Raw genomic sequence first — 25,067 nt, 5'->3', positions numbered from 1 at the left:
TCTAAAAAAGTAGGGCAGCGCATCAGCCAGACAAAAACATTCCGTCACCGGACGAGGGGGGAGGAGAGACCAAAGAGAGGCTAGGCAAGGCCGGGCAGGCAACACATGCAAGCACGCATCATCTGACCGACAGCGGCAGAAAAACGTTCCTGATAGAAAACGGCCTCCATCGCCATCAAATCCTGCTTATCCCTCTGTAATCCCCTCCCCAGCCATCAGTAGCATCCTCACTGGACACAGCCAGAGCAGGGCGTGGGAAACCACACACCAGTGGACACGGCCATTGTATCAATGATGCGACGCGCTCAATGCAGATATGGTCAAATCTCATTTTGGCATTAAAACCGCTGAAGCCAGGCAAGATCAGGATCTGGTCATGAAGCTGAAAACGGGAATCTGAATGAAGATATGAACATAGATAGATAGATAGACAAAGCTGTATGATTGCAAATGACAGGTTGCAAATGATCAACATTTTGTTGTATTACTCAGGCAAATCTCTAAAACAAATCAATCAATTAGAGAGGGAATAAAAATCACAACAGGAATAATCCTTCCCATAAGATCCAATATGATCCAATGTGACAAACAACAGCATTGGATGAGAAGTAAGTATGAGTCAATGCTTTCCAGGTAAGAGGACATAAAAACAAGGCTAACTGGTCATGGCCATGGCAAACCTGGCATGGCAACTGCTTCAACACTTATGTTGTGCAGACATTCCCCTCCCAAACCCACCTTCTCATCCTGACCCAGTGGGTCAATGAAAGACCAGAGGTGCTGATAAGAAACATCCAATGGGGCCAGGGTTCTATTCCAACGACTGCATTCATTCTAATCAGCCAGGGTTCTATTCCATAGGATGTGAATGGTTGTAAAGATGCACCACTCTTTCATGTGACTCTCATATTTGTTCATGTATGTATGCATGTGTACTCGCATGTGCAAGTGTGTTACAGTAAAAAGGGAGTTAAAATACATGTGCTCCCTTTGCCAAACATCCACACCAGCATATTAAGTCAGTGCTCTTAGGTCAGAAGGGGGTTGGGCACACCAAGGTCTCAGTAAATCAACAGCTGTGGCAGAGGACGCTGGGCAGCTGACGTGACCTCAGCTGAGGAGAGGAGAGGAGAGGAGAGGAGGGAACAGCAGCTCATGTGGCACACCACCCCAAGCCCTGGATTGCGACACTGCCACGGCTCTCATCACCAACACACTGAGTGGGCACACCATTAAACCCTCATTAAGAAGGTGCATCCGTTCACCAGTGGAAAAATAACCAAGCTAAGAGCTGGGCAGCCTGTGGTGATGCTCCAGTAAAGCTTTGAGAGGTTCCTATGGAACACTAAATGGACTCGTCTCCATAATGACGGCCATTTATCAGATGTACTTGTATTGATTTTGTAGACGCTTCTTCAGTGCTGACTCAGAGAACAAAGTGTTCTGTGCTCATCAAAGAAGCCAACCCCCCATCCCCCACTCGTGGACTGTGTGTTCAACTGCTGACATAATGCTTTGTAATTAATAACTTACATAACTACCACATAACTTTGTATCATAGGTGTTGGGAGACAAACAAACAAAAACACAGGAACACTGACAGTCATCACACTTGCTGACATCTGATCTCTCTTCAGATGGACCCTTAAGTCAGTGTCAGTGTTGTCGGGAGGGACTCAAGTTAGGATCTGCTGCCCTGCTGAGACAGCAAAGAGGCTCAGAGCAGCTGCTTCAGCTGAACACTCTCTGGCTCAAATCGTTAGACTAATTGGTCCCATGAGCTTTCCTGTACTCAGAGAGCTTAAGGTAAATATTAGGAGTCTATATGCAAAATGTTTTTTGAAAAGGCTGTGACTGACTCCATCTTGTCCCTCATGGGAAACACCTTTGCATACCGGCACATCACAATTAGGCTCCTGTTGCTGAGAATAAAGGTTAAGGTTGATCTCCTTTGAAGATATGCCAAGATCCAAACCAATTACACTACCACCCACACACACACACACACACACTTGAGGCCCACATATATGGTGTACCTTGCAAGCCCAGCAGTAAACAAAAGCTGCAGGAGCTCTGAGCGGCCCAGACTGTCCCAGTTGGATAAAGACATGTGTCCCTCCTGCCGGTCAAGTCAGCGGGCAACGTGCCCAAAGAGCTTCAGAGGATCCTGCTTCCACAGGATCAACAGCCCGAAGACCAAACAATATGGGCAGCAAACACACCAACACACAAAAACAACAGAGGCCATGTGTGATGCTCTATGACAAGATACTGTACTGGGATAGACCAAGAGGTATAATTAACCCTGACAAAGGCCAAACAAATAAAATGCTTTTCATGTGGAAAAACAGCGGACACACACACACACACACACACACACACACACACACACACACACACACACACACACACACACACACACACACACACACACACACACACACACACACACACACACACACACACACACACACACACACACACACACACACACACACACACACACACACACACACACACACACACACACACACACACACACACACACACACACACACACACACACACACACACACACACACACACACACACACACACACACACACACACACACACACAATGCTGGCAGAGAGGTGGCCTCAGTTTAACAGATTGAATGCCCTGCTGGCAAAATGGGCACTGATCTGCCACTGCAATCTGTCTGCCAACTCCATCCTCTGCCACGTCTCTAAGCAGGTGCTGGCCCCGTCACACCAGGGAACAGTAAACAGACAGAGTCTTCAATAGCGCATAAAACCCTCAGTAGTGACAGGAAAGACCTCTACCAATTGAGACACTGATATGAACTGACAAATCACACTTAGATCTAAGCCAAGCACATTCATCACAACAACAGTCCCAGCAGACTTTCAGCTTACAGCTCAGTTCCTACAGTGGTGTTTCACCAGCGTAAACACACAGGACACACACACTCTATTTGTAGTTCTGTATGAGTTCTCCTTGGAAATGAGACCCATGACCTTGGCATGGCTAGGACCTAGCTCTACCTGTTGAGCTATGGGAAGATACTCAATCACTCTTGAGCCCCTCCTCCCCCCATTTCCAAAGGACATCTTTTAGGTCATTTTGTCTGAACCTTGGTACAGCAGTCAAGCCCCTAATCCTGCTTCTAGGACCTGGCAATTGCACAATGGGACAGCCAGAGGCTAACACAATAGCTGGTGTTTATCCTGGAGGCCATTCTATGGGCCGTAACTAGTGAGGGAGTGAGTGATTGATACACTGATAGACGTGTACCTAGTACTCACCCACTATACAACTGACAGCAGTAGAGCGGAGAGACCCTACGGGCCTGAAATGGCGCTGAGTCACCGTGGTGATGATGCAACAAAGCTACACATACCTGAGAACATCAATGGGCCCCAGATCCTGAAACTGTGTACTTGCAAAATACCACAGGTAAAGCCAGATTGAGGTTAAACACACACACACACACACACGTACGCGCACACACGCACACGACAGGTGTCAGGGCTTCAACAGGACACTATATCAACTTATATTTATGATAGCAGGACATGAGGGTGGATTCAAACTAAAGGAAGTCCACACAGTGGTCATGTGTGATCACTATGTAAACTGTGGCTACCAGCAGAACAGTGACTAGAGATTCCAAAACTCAAGAATTTGGACGGACTACATCAGTCTGACGTATTGACACAGCGAAGTACAGTAAACAGGTCTACAGACATTGTGTTGATTTGCTGACATTTCCTGCTCTGTGTGTCAGCGATAACTGGGGATCAAGGGAAGATGTAACAACGGGCAGCCTCACGGACGCCTATGAAAAAGGGATCAAGGTCGAGGAAGCACCACGGAATAAGGGAAACACAGGGGAACATGGGAAACATGCCCTGCAGCTCTGGGAGACGGGGGTGGGGCAGAGGGGTTATGTGTGTGTGTGTGTGTGTGTGAGAGATAGAGGCAGTCATGGGATCTAATGAGAGGCGATGTAGAGAGCCTCTTGGCCGCCTATGTGCGCCCAGCGGGGGGACATAAACCCATTAAACATTTACATGAGTGGGATTCTGCAGCTGCTGGAAGGTAAAAGAGCATAAAGCGTCTCTCGCGCACATGACATGGCACTGCTGCCACCATAGGATGCTAACGTCGCTTCACACACTCACATTATATATAGTTATAGATTTCATTATTTATGTTGTTGATACACTGCATATTTCATAGTGCCCACTATGATTACCCTAGCAAGTATGTCTGTGCTGGCATTATCTGTATCTATAACTGATATTTTATATTTGCATGCACTGGTAAATCCTTGGAATTACATCTCAAGTTTATGTTGTTGACTTACTGCATGAGGCTTGGAAAATTGCATTTAGCTACTGAAGAGATTCACACACACACAAACTTGCATGGTAATCTACAATCTTATTCATACATCAAGTCCACATATGGTCTCAAAGCACAAACCTACATTATGAGTTGCATAGGAGTAAGGACAGGGTGGCCTCAGCTGAGCGTGTGTATTTGCATGGGGCAGCTGATCTGGTACCACAGAAAGTGCTCAGCATGTCTTGCATATCAGGAAGGAGAGTCCAGCCCAGCTGTGCACGCTCATTTCCAAACCGCCACAATGCTCACTTTGCATTCTCTATTCTCAGACGCTCGACAGAGTCAGAGTCAGAATCAAAGATTCCAGAACAGAGCTCTGTTCTAGAATCTTTGGTCAGAATCAAAGACAACTCCAGACAAAGTGCCTCAAGGTTTTTCCTCCCAACTGTACTTCAAAGTATACGGGTTTTGAGAAATGGTTTCTACACTCTGAGTATGTGAGATACGTGTGAACGAGTGTGTGCGTGTGCGTGTGGAGGGTGTGTGTGCGAAGAAGCTCAGCGCTTGTGCAGTTGTTTGGTGAGCCTGCTGAAAAGCTTTCAGCTGTGGGGGGATGGGCCTGGAAGAAAGAAAGCCTCTCCTTCTGTCTAAAGAGTGAGCAGGGACTGGAATGGACTGGACAGAAGGGGCACACAGCCACAGACCCAGGACTTTCTCAATCTCCCCAACTGAAAGGCCATGTTTGTCAAGCTAAATATATTTTGTACATTAAGAGCTAACTTCATCATCAGTGTTTACATTACAATCTGCAACAGAATGCTCCGTTTGTGTCATGTTATATTTTAGCCAGTGCTACATGGGCCAAGTCAATTCTTAAGACTGTTCATACAGTTACAAGCAGAGAGGTAGTAAACAGTGTTTAAAGTCAAGGTGAATCTCCCTCCAAGGAAAGGCCACACGGGAATGCTTCGACGTTTCTTATCTAATGACATGTCTGATCTCATTATATCAAGGATAAAATCCAAATTACACAAAAGTTTAATCATAACAAGGATAGCCCAACTTCCAAATAGCAGATTCCAGTAACAAAAGAGTCTGCATACTTATTCACAAACAGACTTGGGAATCAAAGCTTCAGGTTTCACGCAACAACCTCACTTTCAGTTTAGACAGCCACCAATTTCCACACATGACTCAACTTGGTTAAGGTGTATGAATCTGAATCTTTCTGGGGTTTCTGGGTCTGAGTCAGAAAGGGTAGACAGACAGTGCTGTATAATTTAGTCCTTCACCACAAGGCACTTTAGCAAACATTGACGGCTTAAGAGTGAGACTCTTAAAGTATATATTTTTTGGGCTTTTTAATGCCTTTAATTTTGATAGGACAGTTGAGAATGACAGGAAGCGAGAGGGAGAGAGAGCCAGGGCGGGAGCCGGAAAGGACCACGGGGCGGGAATCGAACCCGGGTCGCCGGCGCACAGTGCAGGTGCCCCAGCCAGCTGCGCAACGGCTGGGGCCAAGAGTGAGACTCTTAAGATTGGATGCATGTTTAGGTCCGATCTCACAATCATTCCAAAACAGACAGTGTTTCCCACAGAATTGAATTCTATTTGTGGTGGCAGGTTTGCAGAATTAACTTGAATGCAACAGTTTTTAACAAATTAGCGCGTGGTTATGATGCTAGATTTAAGCACAATTTTTAGTAGTAACCTGGAAAATCATTGTGTGGTGGTCAATGTTGATATTGTGGTGGGCCGCCACAAATAAGTCAATGTATGGGAAACACTGCAGTTCTCACTTTGTCTGTGTTTACAGCATAGTCTGTGGGGTTGTTTAATATCTTTCTCTCTCTCGGCCCTGATGTCCTGTGTGCCGCTCCCCTGGGGGTGTTGGTCTGCCCAGAGGCGCTTGACCTGTCGACTCCGCAGACAGGGCTCAGATGTTCCACATGGTTGGCAGCGCACGGACAATGCTGGGTGGCGCGGCCTCCATCCGGATCTGTCGCACTTAATCAAACTAATCATACTGCAAATGTCTGAACGGTGCCCCGTCCCAGTGAGAGAGGGCCCGCTGGGATAAAGGATGTGACAGACTGAGAGAGAGAGAGAGAGAGAGAGAGAGAGAGAGAGAGAGAGAGAGAGAGAGAGAGAGAGAGAGAGAGAGAGAGAGAGAGAGAGAGAGGAGAGAGAGAGAGAGACAGTGTGTGTATGTGTGTGTTTGAGAGTGTGTGTGTGTGAGAGTGTGTGTGAGTGTGTGTGAGAGTGTGTGAGAGTGTGTGTGTGTGTGTGTGTGTGTGAGAGTGTGTGTGTGTGTGTGTGTGTGTGTGAGAGTGTGTGTGTGTGTGTGTGTGTGTGTGTGAGAGAGTGTGTGTGTGTGTGTGAGAGTGTGTGTGTGTGTGTGTGTGTGTGAGAGAGTGTGTGTGTGTGTGTGTGTGTGTGTGTGTGTGTGAGTGTGAGTGTGTGTGTGTGTGTGTGTGTGTGTGTGTGTGAGAGAGAGAGAGAGAGAGAGAGAGAGAGAGAGAGAGAGAGAGAGAGAGAGAGTGTGTGTGAGAGTGTGTGTGTGAGAGAGTGTGTGTGTGTGTGTGTAGGAAAGTGAACTTAAAAGCAAATAAGACAGGAAACATTTAATTGACATATTAAAAGCAACTGCCTCACTAATTCATAACATAAACACAGAGCTCTGGGAACATTTGCATAGTCAACAAACCTTCACTCTGTTTGCCATGCCATCATAGGACCAGGATATGGTTGAGGATGGAAATGCTGTTTGATCCCACACAAACGCACATGCACACCCAAGCCCTGTGACTGAAACCACCACAACAGGACACACCACTACAGGATAAGCCAAGGGCAGAAACAGACAGACACACACACACACACATCCGCACTACACCGGAAATATGCTATGGAAACACATAGTTAACCTTTATTGAGACTGATCAATTTAGTACGGAAATGGGGATAGCAGGCTAACTCAAATAGGGAAATGCACAGGCTACCTGTTTCTCCTTTGGATTACACAGATATATGCACAGCGTATTTGAAATTCATTGTTTTGAGTTGTGGGCCTATTCATTTCACAGTGACAAACATTTGGAGACAATGGATCAACTGCCACATTTTAACTTGTAAACACAAGGATCCTGCTCTATATGAGGCTTGTCTCATTTCAGGGGCCGGATGCTTGACACAACCGGTCTACGAATCTGGCCTTAGAACCATATAGCCCCTGAAATGAGCCCCTATGGCCTCTAGGACCAATTGCATACGAGTCCATTGGTCTACTGTACAGTATATGTATGGGCAAGTAAACAGCCTTCTAGCCTGAACATGAATCCATTATAACTCAATGCATTCTTCACTATGCGCCCTTCAATTAGGAAAGATGATACCGTGTTGAGTTGCAAGTATTCCGAAAATGCCCTGTGACATTGCAGAGTCAGCATGGCAGAGACATGAGGAAATGCCAGGGCCACCTCATATCAGAGATGCCTTATCAATCACTAGAGGATAGCTACACCAAGGACGGGAATAAAAACAAAACACAAGGAAACACACAGGCACAGCTTACAGAAGAAAAAAAATGTGGCTCAGAACTGGCATCCAAAACATTAGAATGCTCAAGGGGAAATTAGTTTGCTATGAGGTCATATATGTCATGGGTAGTTCTAAAAGAAAAGTTCCTTGTGTTGCCAACCTCTACTGAAGATGCCACTGGTTTCTAGCAGGGGAGTTTTGTGAATATGCACAAAGATTCCATTCTGCAACAATTTAAGGTCCTAAAATTCCATGAACCCAGATATTCTTTAGAACGTTCATGTTACAACATTCTTGTCACACCGGTGTGGCAGTACCTGCTGCTGAAGTTAAGGAATGACCAGCTAACTGCTAGCCATACAGGCCACCAAGACAGTTGGGGCTCATGACAGCCTAATAAACATGGCCACCAACGACCTCCCATGCCAGGCAGGAATACGAGGAGCACGGTTATGTAACAGGTTTGTCAAAACTGCTTTTTTAAGGATGTGCTTTCCACTGCTGGGGCCCCTCCGATGACTTCAGTCACACACACACACACACACACACACACAAACACACACACACACACACAGAGTGCTTCTGTTGGTTCTGCAATGAGCACGTTGAATTTGGGGGTCTTTAACACGCGACCACAAGGTCATGTTTTAGGAGTAACACAGAAATGCCACAGCGCTAGCTGTAAACAAACTGCTTCCATTTCTTTGTTAAAATGTGTATCGTGAAACCTTGAACAAAAACGCTCATCAGCATCATTAGCTTATTTTACTCATCTTGAGTCTTGAATTGCATTCTAATCGTTAATATGGCAGTGCACTGCCAACAACAATCAGCATCAATTCACTTCTTGTGATTAATTATCATCGTCTGCAAGTACCTTTAGGAAAGTTTCCATTGGCTTAAAAAATCTGATCTACGAACACTGCTTTGTATGACCATGACACAGGACAAGTTTTAAACCACAAGGGACCTAGCTGGTTAGGGGTTTTCCCTGGAGTTGCCTTCATTGGCCTTACCACCGGCAGACAAACCCAGCAAGCACACATAGGCAAAGTTTTTAGCTTCATCCAGAGTCTAAACTCTCCATGTCCAGTGATTATCCAAACCGATGCCATCATTCTTATGCAACAGCTTGGCGTGATGGGGACTTACTGTAGCTGGCCTCGCCACCTTAGTAAAATAAAGCACTGAGAGCATTAGCCTAAAGTATGATTATCTACCTCTCACACCAGTGCGCTCCAGCCATATGCTGAGCCTATGCCCTTCACACCACTGCCAATGAAAACACATAGCTCCAGCACAAGCTGACAAAATGTCTCCCATCCCCTCAACAACAAACCCGATCCCTTTCTCGCTTGCTACCTCATTTGGTCTTGGAGAAAGATGTAAGACAAAAACAAAAACTTAAGCTTATGTGTAGAACTAGCTATTTAAATTGACCATCTGTAATTTTTAAAAAGCTCCGGATTTTCCCTGTGGCGCACACACACGCTGAATGGGAACTGTGTCCGAGGAGGGCTCACTTCCTTGCTCATTCTCTGTGTAGGGGGGGGGGGAAGGGTGAAAAAGAACACTGTGTTCTTTACATTGCTTGACTATATAGCTTCGACAGATAATCATCAAACTGGTCTTGGAGGTGCATAGTTCAGTTTATGTGTAAACACACACACAACGGCTCGTAGGACACCTCACTGGTCTTGAAACTTAGCTATACATTCTGCCCTTTGCCCTAGTTCTAATGTCAGAGGAGAGGTGAATAAAGCATGTTTACTCTGGAGGGGAACATATAACCCCTCCCCCTCCATCTATAGGTCACAAAGATAGTCAAACTTTTCCTTTGCCTGCTGGGGAGCATGAGGTTCTTTAAAAAAAAAAAAAGGACAAAGTCATGACATGACACCTGAAGTTGAAGTTTCAAGGTACAACCAAGCATAAAACAAAGCGGCAAAATTCTACAAAAATAGTGATTGATTAGGCTACATTGCCTAAAAAACACTGATGCACTTAAGATTAGAAGAAATTGATTACTTCTTTAACTGATAAGTTTCCAGAAAATTCTAAGAAAACAGTTTTCTTTATCAGGACCACAATACCATGCAACCTATAGGAGGCTCAACGTATATAATGTCAGCAAGGACAGTCATGAACCCATTAACCCGGTCCTTCAGGAAAGAGGTCTCCATGGCAACCATGCGGTTAGCTGCCTAAACCCCCCATATTAGAGTGGAAAGAGGAGCAACAACTGATAGGAGTCTACTTCTCCCAGTCCAACAAAAAACACTTGGATTTACCCTTGTACAAAACCACACTCTCATTCCAAAGGTGTTAAATCTGGCAAGGGTGGTTTAAAAGACTGAGGTCAGGACTCTGCAAGTCTCTGTTGGACTTGTTGTGAATTGAAATGGTCCAAGCTTGGTAGTTGACTTTGCTTACAAATAAAGAAAGAAAGAAAGAAAGAAAGAAAGAGGGAAGAAGAAAAAGGGAATAGTAAGAGGGAATAGTAAGACATCTCTGTGCAGACGCAGCATCGAGGGCCTTGTAGCGACAGCACAGATGTATAATGCCTGAGCAAAACCTATCCAAGGCCACCATAGCAGCCATTGTGCTCTTCTCCTATCCACTTCCCACAGCACAGCCAGGCCCAGCAGCCAGAAATGGCTCACAGCTCTGGAGACGTTAACCCCCTCTGAGCCCTCTCTCTCACTGTCTCTCAGATACACAGACAGAGGGAAGAGTAAGAAAGCATGAGATAAAAGTAGTCACAGAAGAGCAGATAAACTCTCTCAACAAACAGCTCAGAAAACAAGAAGAAGAAGAAAAAAAAAATTTCAGGAAATAAGATTAAATGTATGCTTGTATACCAAAGGGGGGGTGGGGGTGGGCAGCGTTGTACAGAGCATTACACACATACACAGAATAAAGATTAAGATGACAGATGAAAATAAACATTTTCAGTCTACAGCTCAAACTTCACTAAACCCATGCACTTCAAGCAATTATAAGGAACACTCAATCTCAGTAAAGCTAGTAGGATGTGTAAATTGACTAAGGATTTGAAGAGGACACCACCCCTCTTAACACACCTGCAGGGCTCCTGAAAATAGTACTTGGTGATGCATCATATGTATTAGCCTGTATGATGATGTATAAAGTTATTCAGTCCAAAAAATACCACAGAACCAGACAGTTACTAACCCACCCACATTCATTTGCTTCCCCGTGTGTGTTAAAAGAGGAATAGGAGGTGTAGCTTCCTCTCTAGAAAGTATGTGCCTCTGCAGGTATTTGGGTTCAAGAGTGATCAAAGAAAGACTCGGGTTGTAGGGCTTGCCTGACATAGCCCTGCTCCGGTATAGCCTTTAGGGTGCGGGGGGTGAGGAGGCATTACAGACCCAGTGTTTCCCACAGAACTGAATTCTATTTGTGGGGGTAGGATTGCAGAATGAAGTTGAATTCAACAGTTTTTAACAAATTAGCGTAGCGTGGTTATGATGAACCAGATTTAAGCACAATTTAGTACAACCTGGAAAATCATTGTGTGGTGGTCAATGTTGATATTGTGGTGGGCCGCCACAAATAAGTCAATGGATGGGAAACACTGCAGACCTATACTGCACCTGAGCATACACAAAGAATCACACCTCAGTTGGTATGCAAAATCTCATGCCATGTACCTTACATGTTTAAGGACACTCCTGACCTATTTATCGTGAGTGGCATTTCAACAAGAGCTGTAGGATATGTGTTTAGACTGCTGCACGTCTAGAACCGGTCTCCCTCTTAAGACTAAGAAGTAGGTCAAACTGAACAAGCATGTTTGAACGAGCAGAGCTGGCTTTTTAAGTCCCCTGAATTTGATTGGAAAAGTTAGGGGAAAAGCCACTTAGAGATTCATATTAGTTTACCATGCCACTTACCCACTTAGTGGGACATTTAGTTGCAGCAAAATGGCACATACAGACCTCAAATGGTTTGTGGAGAAAAACAAACATGCACTAAGATGTATAACCTAGCACTGTTGGATCATACATTTCAATGCTGTATACTAACAGAGAAACACAATTCAGTGATGCAGACACTAAACAACTCCATGTTAAGTTAGGCTACATTTTGCTGATGGCACTGCGACAGAGCAGTCTGAAACAACAAAATAGAAAAACATCCCAAAGAACTTTTTGTAGAAACCTAACAGGCCAGGCCAGACCAGCACTAGCACCAAACTCCAGAAGAGCTTGGCCTGCACTCCTTCTCTTACAGCCAGCAGTAGCGTTGGCTGGCTGTGGTCATAATCGCTTTCTTGCGGCTCATGTTGGGTATTGAGGCCTGCGTCAGTGCCTGCCCTGCCTTAGTGAGCGCACAACTTGGGTTAATCCACCACCTGTCCATCCTCCACATGCCACCAGGACAGTAGACACTTATAAGGTAGAGACAAAGTCCAATTAAACCCACCTGTGATCCAGGTGGGTTAGGTCTACTTATCCACCACCAAAGACTGATGTGTATAAGACAATGGCCATTTAAATACCCTACATGGTTTATCAGAGGAGTCATGGTCCTTTACAGCTGATGAATATTTTTCAATATTTTTCGTATCATATTTTTTAGGAGTGAATATGTGCAAGATAGAAACCTGTATTTCGCCAAACAAAAGCTCTTTTGACAAAGTTGGTTGGTGAGAAATTGTTTTACCATCTCTTTTACTGGAATTAGATGGACTTGGAGGTTATACTTGTTAATGCCAATCTCAGTGTAAATCTTAGATAGGGTATCATTTGTTGTCAATAAACATTCATATATTGTCAGCATTGGTAAACAAGATAGCTGGGCTGTAACCAAAGCTCAGACAGAACAATCCCAGGTGGTCACAAAATAAGTGTGACAGGAAAAAATGGCTGAAATTAAAATTATACATGAACCGACTTCCAAAAATTAGCTTCGTTTCAATACATGAATTCTCTCCCAGTTCAGATCCAGTCGCCATCCTCCCACTACTGGTAGTACATTTTGTACTACATTGCATCCCCCTTCAGCTCAAGTCGGTTGGCTAAAGCTAGCTGGCTAATGACAAAACACCACTTCACACAACTAAGCCAAGCACATTTTGCCTCAGTATGTGAATGTAATTACAGCAATACAATGTCGTGGGTGTGCGTTTAAAGATGTCCCTTTCTTACAAGCGAGGTATATCATTAAGTTCGAGTTCACTTACCAGCACAGGAGAGCTACAATGAGGCACACCAACAAAACGCGCAGCCTCTTCATTATCTTCCCGCGGGGACCAACATCCTCGCTTTTTTGTGTATTTCTGTCTCTTTAACAGGGTATAAACAGTAGAAGCGCAAACGAGCTGTTATTTATCAACAACCACGTAAAGTATTTAAAAATATTAAAATAAGAGGGGTGTGTGTCACTTCACAAAAGCAATATTCTCCTTGTATGAATATTGCAACATCAGACCCCAACAGCTCGTTCGCTTGCTTTCCTCTGTAACTGGTCTTGTTGCACTAGCTCTCCTGTGCTTAGCACTGCTGCGGTTGCGCTCTCAGCCAATGGGACAAGCCAGCGGCGGCCGAGCTGTGACGTTCCTCAGAAAAACCCCGCCCACATCCCTGATCCAAGATGAGTTGGAGGCACAGTCATGGGACGCGTCAGCATTTGATAAGAAAGCCAAATCTAAATATCTACCACAAAATGATTTTGCAATCAGCAAACAGGGATTCATGTGATGATGACATGTACCTCTGTGCTAACTGTATATGCACGTGGAATAACGTGAGACACCAAACCGCCTAGTGGTGAGGGTATTCATGCTGGAGTAGACCACTTTAAATTTCTCTAAACATGATGCTCTGACAGTACATTCGGATCCAGGTATACACAACAGGTACCCGCTTCAGTGTAGCATCTACAAAACATTATCCTCATTTTCTTTGCTAAAATATTCCAACAGTAGTAAAATGATCTGACAGTTCTTACCTACATCTTAACATTCCCCAAAGTGTGTGTTTTACTTTAAGGACCACCTTTATTAACCTTAAAGCCCACCTTCGAAGGTAAAAGAAATAGAAAAAATAAGACCTAACCTATTGGTGGCTAGAGATTATAGATATTTTTTTATAAATTTATATATCTAGCCACCAAGTCAATATCTCCATCATTATATGGAAATGCCAGACTGACACTACCACAGCGCGGCCAACATAATCAGGTCTTATTTTATAATATTGCAGTGGTGTAGTCTACGACGTGATACGCAGGACTACGCAGTATACCCACTTAAAAATCATCACCATCTCAGTATACCCACTTAAATAGGCAAGGATACGTATTAACATTTGAAGCTGATCACAGTATACCACAACACCTAACTACTACATGTCCACTTAAAAAAAAGGCTACCCTTACTCAGATGTGTTTTATGTAGGCTAATATTGACCATGTGGCGAATATTGACCAAGTAAAAAAGTGAACTGAAATCAAGCTATTTCGATATTTGCTGTGAAAAATACATTTGAATAGGCCTCTCTTATGCACATCTTCAAAAGTTTTGACATGTCCTCCAAAGAACAACAATTCCCGTCATACCTTTCATAATAGCTGCCTTTTACATTGCCTGAGTGTAATGTAAAATTCATAAATATTTAATCACAGATTTGGATGTATTTCATAATAATTTGATATATTCGACTTACATATAGCACATCCTGCTACCTTATAACTTAGACCATACAACATTACGATTTGCCTAATTCTCACACTTCTCCGTGGGGTCCTTACGTTTCAACATCCCCTCGACTTTCGGTGAGCTGTACATCCCTAGAAGTTTTGACGGGTGTTAAGCTTTCTTTTACTGTCTATGGTGTTAAGTCGTCTATCTTGTTAACTTTACTCGGAGGTCCATTGGGAACAGTAGCTTTTTTTCATTCCATGTTTTGGAGTATTATTCGTGTAATAGTTAGAGTAACATCCGTGTGAGACTATGTTACTAGAGAGTAGAGTGTTCTTACTGTTGTTGTCGGTGGTGTTCTTGGCGAAGCACTCTTTGGTAGCTGGCTTTTCGCAGTCTTTAGACAGTGACTTTACATTCACTCTTCCTGCTGGTCAAAAGGAATGTTTCTATCAAACCATGAAGAATGACGCCTCCCTGGAGATTGAATACCAGGTAATCTACGTTTAACTCGCTCAGTTTATTTCCCATTCATTACAGTCATTCATTTTAAGTTTAAGTCATATAACTTGCTAACTTAATGAAATTTAGGTTGACGTTTGTTGACGTCTCTGCAGTTTTTAATTTTTAACTTTGCATTTTGTAAAAGTTCTTACTCCATGACTTGTGTGGTTGTGTGTTCAAACGGCATGCCTGAAGATAGACTCGTTGGCCCACTATTAGCCCAGTAACCGTAGTTGATGCTTTCACACAAGTGGTTGGATTGGTTAACCTGTTGGCCAGTATCCTGAAAGAGGATCCCTTTACTGACATCAATATTTTCTTTTATACATGAAATCGTGTCATTTCAGGGGTATAAGTCAGACATTATCCTATGTCGTTAGGTTAACTGTCTTCGTCAAAAGTTATCGCATTTATGTGAGAGTCTGGCATGACAAATTATTGGCTGATGAAACCAAGTTTGGAGGAGTGCCAGTGTGTTTTCAAGTCCGTGTAAGAAGTCAAATGTCAGAATTGTCAAATGTCAGAATTGCTTCATCTGCGGCCAATGTCCCTTAATTTCACTTGGTTAATGCTTAGTCTGATGACGAAATAAAGTTCACATTTGACCATATTCAATTTATGACTGAGGATTGTCATAGAGCGGAATTGGTAAACTTGCATCATCAGTCTGACAGCCTCCATAATTTTTTATTAGGTGGTGGTCTGTAGTGACTCTTTGTAGTGGCTGATTGGACAGGGGTAATGTTCTGATTCCGTGTGCATGATATGATTGTGCTTCGCAGGTGCTCGATGGCGCAGGTTTAGATGTGGACTTCTACCTGTCATCACCTGATGGGCAAATTTTGGCCAGTGACTTCAGGAAATCTGATGGAGTCCACACGTATGTGTCTGCACATTACTCTTCTTCCTAGATTTACTGATAAACATCCATATCCTTGCAGTTGATAATTGCATGTATGTACCCACATCTCCTTGTAACTGTCGGATCATGTTTGCATGCACTTCCTGCAGAGTGGAGACGCATGACGGAGACTACATGATCTGCTTCGACAACACCTTCAGCACCGTGTCAGAGAAGATAATTTTCTTTGAGCTGATTCTGGACAATATGGGCGACACCGACAACGCTGAGGAGTGGAAGGAGTACGTCCACGGCACCGACATGCTCGACATGAAGCTGGAAGACATTATGGTGAGAATGCTCTTGAATCCACAAAACCCGGATCACTACACGTCTGAAGCATGTGTGCTGCAGATGGCTAGGGGAAAGTACAATCTCTGAAGAGATAATGCAAAGCAGCGCCTGTGTGTTTTTGTCAGTCAATGATATGTTTGATAGCCAAGGTCAGTGTACTGAATAAGCTGTGAGGTTTTGACCACCTTGTTTTTGGTATTTCAGCCATGTGAATGTTTTGCGTAGTCTATGGTGTCAATGTGACCTAACTATTTGTGACCTTTGATAGACATACGGATGCAGACATGATTGCAGCCTTCCCTCAAAGACATGGGGTCCTGGCCTGAACTGTATAGAATACATGCCTAGAATACCCCATACCTCCCATACTGGAAATAGTCATTGATATTCTAGATTTAGCGTCATTTGTCAAAAGTAAACAATAGTGGCAGGAAGTAAACAGTGGCAGCTGTTAAAGATATCATGCTAGACTCAGAGACAGCGAGTCGCAGTGCAAACATTACACAACCTCAGTCACTGTTGTCCCATGAGATATCAGTAGATTGTTATCAATAGATTACTACTACACTTGTAGAAATAGGTTTGCACGCCAAGCTTTAAAGAGGACAGCGCTCATTCAAGAAAAGTATTTGGCAAGTACACCCGTAGGAAGACCTAAACCCCATCTAAAGTGCTTTAGCCGTTTAAATCTCCTTTGTTAATTATCCCGCCTCTTCCTTTTGTCCTCTAGGCCACAATAAACAGCGTCAAAGCCCGGCTTGGGAAGAGTCTGCAGATCCAGACCGTGCTGCGAGCCTTCGAGGCCCGGGACCGCAACCTGCAGGAGAGCAACTACGAGCGGGTCAACGTGTGGTCCTGCACCAACCTGGTGATCATGCTGGTGGTGTCTGGGATCCAGGTGTACGTGCTACGCAGCCTCTTTGAGGACAAGAGGGCGACTCGGACGTAAACCCGAGCGTGTGCTCGCCAGCGCTGCTCATGCTAGGGAGGGACGATTGGCATCATTGGCGTCATATCAAGAGACTTGAAAGAGTAACGCGCACACACAAACACACACACACACACACACACAGGGTTACTGGTTGGCTGCTCCTAGCCACTGCGGATGGGGGGTTCTCTCTCTTCCTGTTTCTCCTCCTCTTCTCCTCCTCCTCCTCTCCTACCCCACTCCCACCTGACGAAGACAATCAGTCCCAAATTTCTATATTTCTACCCGAAAGGTCAACACACTGTTTCAGTTTACACATTACAACCCGACAGTAATGAGAGTGGGGCCTATGCTGGTGTTTGCTTTCTACACATTCATCAATTCATCATGTTTGTCCCCGGAGGGTTATAAAGTTACAAAACTTAGGAAAGCGATACAGACAGATACCTAGAGAACAAGCTTTTTTTTTTTTTAATTTTTACACATTATGCAAAACTTTTTTTTGAACATACTAGTATTAGGGTGATGGGGAAAGTCATTTCTGGATTTTATGTGGATAGTCTTCTGGCACTGTTCGATGGCACTGCCCCATTCTTTGTTGTTTTTTCTTACGTCTCCTGTGCCACACCTTCTGTGCCACACCTTAGTTTTTTCATTCAGACCTTCGCTGCTGCCATTGTGCTGTGCCCCAAACTCATTTTTACATTTCTGTGCCATAGGCAAAATCACATTCATTATGTGCCCCAAACTCGTTTTTACATTTCTGTGCCATGCCCTATAGGCAAAATCACATTCATTGCTCAAGCCAATCCTGAGATTTTTTTTTAGTTGGGCTCATCAGTGAAAATGAGTTGTGGCACTGCAGTAGAACGTCATCCTGGGAAACTTGTCACCTTAAGACAAGTGTATATATGCAGTATGCACCTGCCTAATGGTAGCACTGAGCCGCACTCTATATTATGCTTCTTAGATGTTACGCTTAACATGTAAATTGCCAAATGTGGTCTAAATGTGGGTCCCGCCTACAGACACCCATGGTCCGGCAGCTCACACCGACTGACCGCCACACCCGTTCTTGTTTGTCCCTATGGCCTGCAAACTGATTAGCTGGCTTCCCTCTGGTTCCTCTTTGCATAGAGGCGTTCATCTGGCCAGCAGGGCTCTGCTGTTGGCTGGAGTCGAGGTAGAGAGTTAGGTTAGGTAAGGAGGTCTGCCTGTTGTAACTAAGTCACTGATCTCGTTGTCATGCCTGACCTACATGTGGTCAGCGTCCATTCCAGCTTGGCATTGACAGGGGCGTCAGGTTCCCCCTCCTTGGCACAGGGGGCCTGTCTGTCAGTCACGTCTGTGTGGCAGTGAGGCTATACTTACTATACTTATATGTGTGTTTCCATGGCCGCCACTCCTCAGTCTTAGGATGGGGGGAGGGGTTTGAGGGAGATTCTTGGTTGCCATGCCATACCTGAAACTGTTCTTGAAACTTTCTTTTTTTTTCTTGGTGTGGAGTGCTCAGTTGATCAAGTGTTTTTAATTTATGATGTTCATTGGTTAGGATTCTAATATTTGTCGAGTGATAAGGATTGAATGAATGATGCAAGCTTGCATAAATATAATAGACAGCACACAAGCTCTAACATAGCAATGAAGGATGTAACAGAAAATGTTTTGACTAACTGCTGATTCTTTGACTGCTGCTCTGTTTAAGTTAATGCTAGATGCTAGATGTGAGCTGGACAAATTGCTGAAATTGCCAAATTTGGATTGTTGCCATAGTAATATTTAGTCACATTATCCCCATTGATGAACAAGGGCTCATGCAATACATTCTGTACACAAGAGTTCTGTCCATAAATAAGACTTGTAAAGAACTAATTTGTAGTAGATACCTGTGGTGTGACGGGATATTACCGTACCAGAGACAATACAGTAGGGATAAATGCAGTTTAATGGGGTCTTTTTTGTGTCTCTTTCCTCCTGTTCTGATCAACATATGAAATGTTGCTCCATGCTGCCATCTTGTGGATGAAAGGAGGAAATGCCCTAAATGCTGCACAGAACAACATACATGCACAAAAGACAAGTACTGGTCAGAGAGCATGAACCATGAGTGCTCTTTTTGTATTCACATGATATATACACTACATGATAAAACTAGTTTAGTGATTTGGAATTTATAAATGTGTGTGATACCATATAAAATACTTTAAGAAACTATAATTTTGCATGAAGTCCCAAGTGCCCTTGTAATGGTAGTGATGGTAAAAGAGCAGTCCTTATAATTCTCCTCATAATGGCTGTGGAGTGATGATGAGTGTCTGCTATAAGTTGTGAAGCGCTGACAGTTTAACATGGTGTGTCGTGCCAGGCGAGTGGACGAAGTCTGTTACTTGTCTTCCCATGCTGTTGGTGTCTTGAATAGATATCTAAGTAACTACTGTCGATGCGATCACACAGATGTCCTACCTCTGACTCTTGGCAAAACTGCTACTCTACTGCTAACCTCTGTAACTTGTGTAAAAACATTGAATAGGTCCCAATTCCTACTTCTTACCAGAACTGACATTCGTGGGAGAAATAAATGGGAAAATGGTAAAACTAAGACTATAAGTTCAGATAAGTGCATTTTAAACTTAACAGAAACTGTCTTGCTTTTGTCAAGGTTTTGGAAAACAGTGTTTTTTGTTTGTTTTCATGAGCTGTGAACACTTGAGGTGGCTGCTGCTGGACTGCCTCAGAGAAATCTGGGGGAACACCTGTGGATTTGTTACGGATGAACTATGTGGGTTCAGCCATCCTCATCTGAATCCCATCGTCATAATAAAACCCTTTTAAGACATTTTTATATCGCTCTTTGAAGTTGACGTAATTTCTTTCTGCATAACCAATTCATCCCACAAGCATGACCTTAGTTTAGTACCTCAATGTAAGCACACCACCATTTTCACTATAAATGAGGAACCTGTCCTATTGACAGTTAAGTGTTGTAATCGTTATATTAGAATAATTGGTGTAATTGTGTTGAATTACAGACAGCTTCATGAAAAAAGTTTAGATTGTAGTTTCTAAAATAAAGGTCCTAATTCTATTATTGTCCATAAACTGATCTACTCAGTATACGTGACATTTGGTACAGGTTATATTTTGCTCCAACAATACTAGAACTTAATTTTCCAATTATGTAGAAAACAATTCAGTTCGATTCATTCAATTTGATGTTCAAAGCACTGTTTTTGCCCAAAATATCTTAACATATTGTAAAATGTGTTTATGAATTGTACTTAATTTCATGGAATGCATCAAAGCACTTGAGTAAAACACAAAATGGTCATTACTGCTCTCTAGACACAAATGTGAGCTAGGGGTACGTTTGTCAACTCTGGACGCTCCGAGAGTGTGAAGCTCTGATTAAATACATGATAATTCCGAATTTACGAACGGTTAAGAGTGCTCGGAGCGCTCAGAGTGGCAATTTACGAACGCACCCATAGTTTACAGTCCAAGTGTGATGTAATAACTGTACTGTAATAGTACAGTTATGTAATGTAATTCACATATAATAGCCCCCAATGTATTGTCTCTGACCTTTTATGAGGGATCCTCTGGGTGGGAGCATTTGGTTGTTTTTAGTGGAAGTGTGGCCTTATACCCCGACACTGCTCTATAGTGGGGCCAGAGACAACAGCAAGGCACAGGGGCCTCAGCCTAGGAGAGACACACGCCACATATCCCAGCACACAATCAACCACACTGACAGGTAAGAGATCGTGTAACCTACCAGTGTTTCCCACAGAATTGAATTCTATTTGTGGTGGTTGGTTTGCAGAATTAACTTGAAGGCAACAGTTTTTAACAAATTAGCACAGCGTGGTTATGATGCTAACCAGATTTAAGCACAGTTTAGCACAACCTGGAAAATCATTGTGTGGTGGTCAATGTTGATATTGTGGTGGGCTGCCACAAATAAGTCAATGTATGGGGAAACACTGTCTACGGTATCAACTGCATGGTCTCCTCAGTCCACCCCACCGCACCCCCTTCCCTTACCTGCCCCGGCGCAGCTTCCCGTAGTACACAGCCGCAGGGTGACCCATGGTCTGCCTCACAGTAGAATGGTTCTGCGAGATCACAGACTACAAAATATGCTACAGATCAACTCTCTGTGAGGCTACTACAATATAGAGTGATGCAATGTCTGTCCAGATTCACCAAATGGCCAGACTTTTGCATGTTTCCAAATAAATGGTCCTTGTAAGGGTGCAAATGTGAGGCAATGTATAAAATCTCACCATGGTAGGCAGAATGGTTGTCTCTGTGTTTTTGGGTTGGACTACACCAATCGGATGAGGAGCACTGGGCCAAGTCTTCTGTCTTATCATGGAGTTATAGCTTGTGCACAAAAAAACATCATGAGACAAGGGATGACAGGACTTGAAAACATCCATTCAAATTTGCAATCCTTTACCTGACATTTGCAATGCCTCTCGGTTGGAAGAGTTTACTTTGGAGGTCAGGACAACAAATATTCACTGTAGACATCTGGAAAAGAATAGTTCTTAATCTTAAAATAGTGAAAAATGAAATAAGACATGAATGCATCCGTAAATAAGTAATACATAAATGACTATGGTTTATATTGATTAAATTCCACCTCTTGACGGCAGAGGTCACTATATCGTCTTAACCATTTTATATTTCACACAGATGTCACTTCCGTGTAGTAGGCTACAGAGATTTAGTAGGAAATGAGAAAGGGACAACCACCCCTCTGGTAATATAATCTCCTGTACTTCATATTTACTGTTTGCATCTATCACATAAAATGTTTTCACGACGTTCAAGGAAAGTAAAGGCTCGAACTAAAAGCTACGGAGTGATGTTCTTCACCAAGCGTTAAAAACAGTATATGTTGTTAGCCAGCTAAGTTAACCGGTTAGCATTGAGCTAGCACTGTTCCAGTCTTTCCAGTTTCACAGCTCTCTTATTTTAAACATCCTAATGTTGTGCTATTGGTTGTACAGTTAAGGTTTCTATTTATTTTCGTGATGTCCGGCTGTTTTGATGGAAATCAGTCTCTGTTGGCACAAAACATAGTTTATACATGGGCGATGGAAGTGACATTTAATGTCTGACCGTTTTCTTTAGGTGATGGGGGCCGATAGCGGTCCTGGTGCTCCCCCTGCAGTCCCCTGGCGCAAAGTCCTGTACGAGCGCCAGTCATACCCGGACAATTATGTTGACCCCCGCTTCCTGGAAGATCTGAGGCGAAATGTCGGAGTTCGTCAGTACCGATACTGGAATGTGGTGCGTGAGGCTGGTCTCGTGTCCCAGCAGGTGTCTTGCGTATCCTTGTTTGTCACGCTGTGGTCCTACATGGAGCAAGGACACCTCTCTCCCTCTACGTTACTGTCCGCCGGACTGCTGAGTTCCCTGGTGGGATATGGACTCTACAAGGTGCTGGGTGGCAGCAGAAGCGATGACCGGACATCATGGGCCGATCTCCAGAGTGCTGCAATCTTTTTGGCCTTCACGTTCGGCTTCTCCCCAGTGCTGAAAACTCTCACTGAATCGGTCAGCACAGACACCGTGTACGCCATGTCTGCGATGATGCTCTTGGCTCACCTGGTGTCCTTCCCTTATGCCCAGCCTAGTCCCCCAGGTAGCCTATCTCTAAACGCAGCCCTGTTTGCTTCCGTTTGCCTGGCATCGCGTTTGCCAGGGGCGCTCCACACCTTTGCCATGCTAACTTGCGCCCTGCTGGTCTTTGCTTTGTGGCCTTGTCTATTGCACCGACTGACGGAGCACGCCCCTTGGAGTTTCCCCTGGATAGCCAGCCTGGTGTCATTTGGTGGAGTGATGGGCCTGGGCTCCCTCTGGCCTACAGGAGCTCTGCTGTTCGCATTTGCCCTCCTCACACTCACCCTGATCTGCCCTCTGCTACTAGTGCGCCTACAGAGGCATAAGGACAACATCCACGGGCCCTGGGACGAGGCGGAGATACGAGAAGACCTTTCCCACTTTTTGAACTGAGACAGAGGGGGCAGTAACAAAGTCACTTGCCACTTGTAAACAGTCTTTGACACTGAAGGGTTTACGGTAATTGACTAAAACGATTGCTACCAAGTTGTCCCTTTTTAAAAACATTTTGGTTAACCTGTTTTAAGTAGACATGGATTATTGTTGCACTGAGGCCATCTCAGTTCTCAGGAATATGCACTATACATTCCCAAGAAAGAGACTTTTATCCTTCCATTTTACTTAGGCCTACTCTGCTGTATAGAAAGAATACGGTCAAGAGACTAGGCTAAATGTTTTTGTATGGACACAGAAAATCTGATTAATATTGTCACGTCAAGTAACTTCAGTATTAATCATGAAAATAAATGGGTTTTAACATATTTTTTAAAATGCAAAATAATAAAGATATTTTGTGTACCTGCTGTGACATGTATTTTTTGTATTGATATTGGTTTTGGAGATGCAGGCTAAAACTATGATTTGCACTGTCACTAGGTTCATTCCATGTCAAATCAGATAAGGTTGTTGCAGCACCATCTCAGATTTTGTGCAAACCATGTTCAAGAATGGGTCCCAAAAACAAAGGCCCGTAAAATATTTCTGTTCAGCTCTGTTCAAGTCTTCATAGTATTTGCAGCCCTACAGCCTGAATATCACATTATCTGGGAAGAAATGTTTGGACATGAATATAATGAAAAGTATTATTTATAGGCAGCCCAAACTTTGTAGGGTGGAAGACAAACATGTTCTCAGTATGACTGAACTATTAAACATTTTGTACGGTATTCTCATTGATTTTCTACAAAGGCCTAGATTTGGAAAAAATATGCAAAAAGAGGGTAGTATAAACTTGTTTTTGTACTCATTTTGTATATCATTATTTTTGTCTTTAGATACTATATTTTATTAATGTTGTACCAATATTTGCACTCGCCACATATAATGGGCTTGAAGATTGGACTAAACAAGGGAAGGTTGTGTTTCTCGTTCATTTTCATAGGATTAAATTGGTATGTGGGGTACCTCATACGCACTTGAAAATCTATGTGGAAGTAGCTCAGTGTATTTTAACTTGGGGATCAATAAAGTATCTACAGTATGTATCTATGGGAATTTAGTGTACAAAGTGCCAATGTTGTACCATAGATAAATAAATAAATAGAGTCAAAATCATTATTTTGCCTCAAGGACAAGAATCAAAATGCATGTATACAATGTAACCAAACAAGTGTATCTATGTGACATGGTAGGCTACATCATATATTGGTGCTTTATACACGAAATGACTATAAACGTTGATTTTCGTTGCAGAGACCTCAAATATTGGCTCTACAACATTAATAAAGTATTGTATTTGCAGACGAGATAATGATTGGTGCCATGTCAATACAAAAATTCGTTTACAATACCCTCAATATCACCAGTTTTTCACTTAGGGCCTTGTATAAAGCTAATGGACATGCAGTGCAAGCTTTTAACAAACAATTCATACCGACATGTCTTCCACCTTACGTTTGGGCAGGAATACTAATTTTCAAGATATTAATGCCTAAACATGGCCTTTAAAATAAGGCATTTCTGAGTATATTTTCAGGTCTTAGTTTTGGCACCAAAAGTTAGTCAGGTCTTAGTTTACGCCTATTAGGTATACAAATTTAGAGCAAAATCTGAGCAACAATCTTCCTGGATTTTTTCTGATTTGACACGGAATGACCCACTAACCTTACAACTTATCTTGACTTCAGTGCGTTAACCATGCGCCTGAACGTGTGTAGGCTATAACTAAATACCTTCACGTAGTCTCTGGAGGGCCTGGCCAGGATAGAATGTTGCTTGGGCCTTTTATGCGAATGGCCGCCCCTCTC

General features: G+C 43.4%; 3 protein-coding genes across 9 annotated transcripts in view; 2 read left to right on the top strand and 1 right to left on the bottom strand.

Moving 5' to 3' along the window:
- suco (SUN domain containing ossification factor) overlaps positions 1 to 13,363 on the bottom strand; it is a 55,749-nt gene extending 42,386 nt beyond the window's left edge. For all 7 annotated transcript variants that reach the window (XM_076279042.1, XM_076279043.1, XM_076279045.1 and 4 more), the window contains exon 1: positions 13,103 to 13,363. In XM_076279042.1, coding sequence (XP_076135157.1) covers positions 13,103 to 13,155 — 53 coding nt within the window. In that variant the 5' untranslated portion in view covers positions 13,156 to 13,363. The remainder of the gene's footprint in view (positions 1 to 13,102) is intronic.
- Positions 13,364 to 14,697: 1,334 nt separating this feature from the next.
- Positions 14,698 to 20,029, top strand: tmed5 (transmembrane p24 trafficking protein 5). Its single transcript, XM_076279051.1, has 4 exons — positions 14,698 to 15,055; positions 15,847 to 15,944; positions 16,076 to 16,256; positions 16,990 to 20,029. Exons 1-4 carry the CDS (start codon positions 14,873 to 14,875, stop codon positions 17,206 to 17,208), a joined length of 681 nt encoding a protein of 226 aa, XP_076135166.1. The 5' UTR covers positions 14,698 to 14,872; the 3' UTR covers positions 17,209 to 20,029.
- A 2,303-nt stretch (positions 20,030 to 22,332) lies between these two features.
- Positions 22,333 to 23,619, top strand: pigc (phosphatidylinositol glycan anchor biosynthesis, class C). The gene has a single exon (XM_076279050.1). The coding sequence runs from the start codon at positions 22,333 to 22,335 to the stop codon at positions 23,212 to 23,214; it is 882 nt and encodes a 293-aa protein (XP_076135165.1). The 3' UTR covers positions 23,215 to 23,619.
- The last annotated feature ends 1,448 nt before the right edge of the window (positions 23,620 to 25,067 follow it).

Source organism: Alosa pseudoharengus, unplaced genomic scaffold (genome assembly GCF_046254945.1).
Source record: "Alosa pseudoharengus isolate Yale_2024_CS ecotype anadromous, Long Island Sound unplaced genomic scaffold, YU_APseudo_1.1 YU_APseudo_1.1_scf_11, whole genome shotgun sequence".
Classification (NCBI taxonomy): domain Eukaryota; kingdom Metazoa; phylum Chordata; class Actinopteri; order Clupeiformes; family Clupeidae; genus Alosa; species Alosa pseudoharengus.
Note: the sequence above shows the minus strand (reverse complement) of the source record. Positions and strands in the feature narration are given on the sequence as shown.

Coding starts and splice junctions, on each gene's coding strand:
- tmed5 (XM_076279051.1), top strand. CDS start 14,873: ATGTTACTAGAGAGTAGAGTGTTCTTACTGTTGTTGTCGGTGGTGTTC. Junction 15,945..16,075: donor AAATCTGATGGAGTCCACAC/GTATGTGTCTGC, acceptor CACTTCCTGCAG/AGTGGAGACGCATGACGGAG. Junction 16,257..16,989: donor TGAAGCTGGAAGACATTATG/GTGAGAATGCTC, acceptor TTTGTCCTCTAG/GCCACAATAAACAGCGTCAA.
- pigc (XM_076279050.1), top strand. CDS start 22,333: ATGGGGGCCGATAGCGGTCCTGGTGCTCCCCCTGCAGTCCCCTGGCGC.